At 58.9% G+C, this 2,184-nt stretch overlaps 1 protein-coding gene across 1 annotated transcript in view; it reads left to right on the top strand.

Moving 5' to 3' along the window:
• ENOX2 (ecto-NOX disulfide-thiol exchanger 2) overlaps positions 1-559 on the top strand; it is a 21,319-nt gene extending 20,760 nt beyond the window's left edge. Inside the window, exon 15 of the mRNA XM_010138616.1 lies at positions 428-559. Coding sequence (XP_010136918.1) covers positions 428-559 — 132 coding nt within the window. The remainder of the gene's footprint in view (positions 1-427) is intronic.
• Positions 560-2,184: the final 1,625 nt, after the last annotated feature.

Here is a 2,184-nt window from a genome sequence, read left to right on the forward strand (position 1 = left end):
GTTCCGGGCGCAGAGGTGGTCCGTGCAGCAGCACGAGCCAGCGCTGAGCCGCGGTCCCTGCCTCGGGGTCGGTGCGAAGGGGAGGGGTCACACGGGGTCAAGCAGGGCACTAAAGGAGCAGTGCTCGGGCGTTGTCCTTGGCGCAAGCAGCAGCTACCTGGAGGCTGGGGAGGTTCTGATCCATTATCTTGCACTTCACGCTGGATAAAGCCGTCCTTTCCCCCTTATTTCTGGGGTCTGTTGGATCTGCAGCCGCCTCGCCCCGAAGCGGGACCGCAGCAAAACTCGTGTCCTACCACCGGTTTCGGACCGGGCGTCCCGGTGCCCTTCAGCCATTAACCGGGTGGGAGCTGGAGCACTGCCGGTCCTTACGGGGGAACCAACAGCACCTTCCCGGTCAGTGACGATTTCCCCTCTGTTCTCGCAGATCTGCACCGCAGAGGTGGAGGTCCTCATGACTCGCCTCCAGAACACGTTCAGGCAGGAGCTGAGCGGGGTGGGGGCCAGCCTGGAGAAGAGGTGGAAGTTTTGTGGCTTCGATGGACTGAAAATGACTTGAGCTTTGACTTCACGTTGCCAACAGTGGCAGGACGTGAACGCCAGGAAGCCCCGGGACCTCCTTCCTCCCTTCCTGGTGACACTCTCGCACGCCTCACGGACTCGGGTGGGCTGACGTGAAGCGGAATGTCAGTCCAGAGCAGCGCTGGAGGAGACGCCGAGTTCTGCGGCCTCCGGGGTCAGCCCCTTGTGAAGGGACAAGTGCTGTTCGATATATTTTGTGAAAACCGTTGCTGTCTGCGGTGTTTGAGCGCAGCTGGTGCCCGTGTGTTCTGCCAATGGTGTCTGTGTTTGTGTGCCCAAAGCGCTCGTCCTGTACCTTCTTTCTCCTGCTGGGAGCAGCCATGGACTGGGCTCTGAAGCAACAACTAAGGGACTTTTTCTGGTTTCTAGAAGCACCAAAAGGAAAAAAAATAAACCTTTTTTTTTTTTAAGACATTTCTGAACTCTGAGGAGTGTTTGAACAGAAGGTGTGGATGGCTCCGTGTTCTCCAAGCCCAACAGCTGGTTCTTTTCCTGCTCTCTTCTCTCCTCATGGTCTCACAGTTAAGCTGAAGTGAAGGTAACGTCTCTAGGAGCTGAGTGTGATCCTGTCCGGGTCCCTCTGAGGAGCCTCCTGCCCCTCCAGCAGATCCACCCTCCTGCCCAGCCTGGCCTGCCAGCTGCGGGTGCCCTCGATCCCCCCCTCTGGGTTGTTGGTACAGAACAGCACTGGCCTGGTACCGCGCTGTGGGGAACACGGCGTGTGACCGGCTGCCAGCTGGACCCTCAAGCTCCAGCCAGCCACAGCTGTCACCGACACCCAGGACCTGCCCTGCGCCTCCCCCTCCTCACCCATCCCTGCTGAAGAGCTTAGAGCTGCCTGGGGGTGTCAGCCCCCGGGTTTCTGGTCTGGTTTTCCAGCTGCTCCTGGTGCTGTCGCTCCCACCACCTTTGTGTGGGGGGAGAAGCCCTGATCCCCACGTGACCCTTCTGAGGTGCTTCTGGGGTTTCTACCACCACCACAGACCCCATAGCTTTGTTGCCCTGTGGACCTCCAGCTCCTACCTCCACTGGGGTGGCAGATGGAAGGAGCTCACTAGCACGTCTCCAGCCAGCCTGGATTTATCCCTTTCCCCTTCGGATCTGGTTTAAAGCTCTTCGGACAAGCTCTGGGCACCCTTTCCTCCGTCTGCCACCCACAGGCCTGGTGTCCCATAACCCCACCCATGACCAAAAAACCCCAAATACTGCCTTTAACACCAGGCTTGGAGCGGGTTTTGATCTGCTGGCTCTCCCTCCTCCTCCCCTCGCTGTAGAAGGAGAGAGAACGCTCTGTGTGCTCCCCGTACCTTGGAGAGGTGTCCCAAGGCCCCTCTCGCGATGGCCCCTGGACTTCTCAGGGTGAGTTCATCGCTGAGAAATCAGTACCGGGTGATAATCGAAGGCCAAACCAGAGCAGATGAACCATCGTCCTCCTCACTGATGGTTGCTCATGCAGAGCCTCACACATGTTGTGGGGTGGTCATGGAGGAGATGGGCTGTGGTGCCAGGCAGAAGCTTGTCACCATTGTCCCCTGTCCCTTCAGGCAAGTGGAGAGAGGAGAGGGCAGTGTGTGCTCAGCAGAGCCCTGTGCTCCGGAAAAG

This window comes from Buceros rhinoceros, unplaced genomic scaffold (genome assembly GCF_000710305.1).
Source record: "Buceros rhinoceros silvestris isolate BGI_N320 unplaced genomic scaffold, ASM71030v1 scaffold24246, whole genome shotgun sequence".
Classification (NCBI taxonomy): domain Eukaryota; kingdom Metazoa; phylum Chordata; class Aves; order Bucerotiformes; family Bucerotidae; genus Buceros; species Buceros rhinoceros.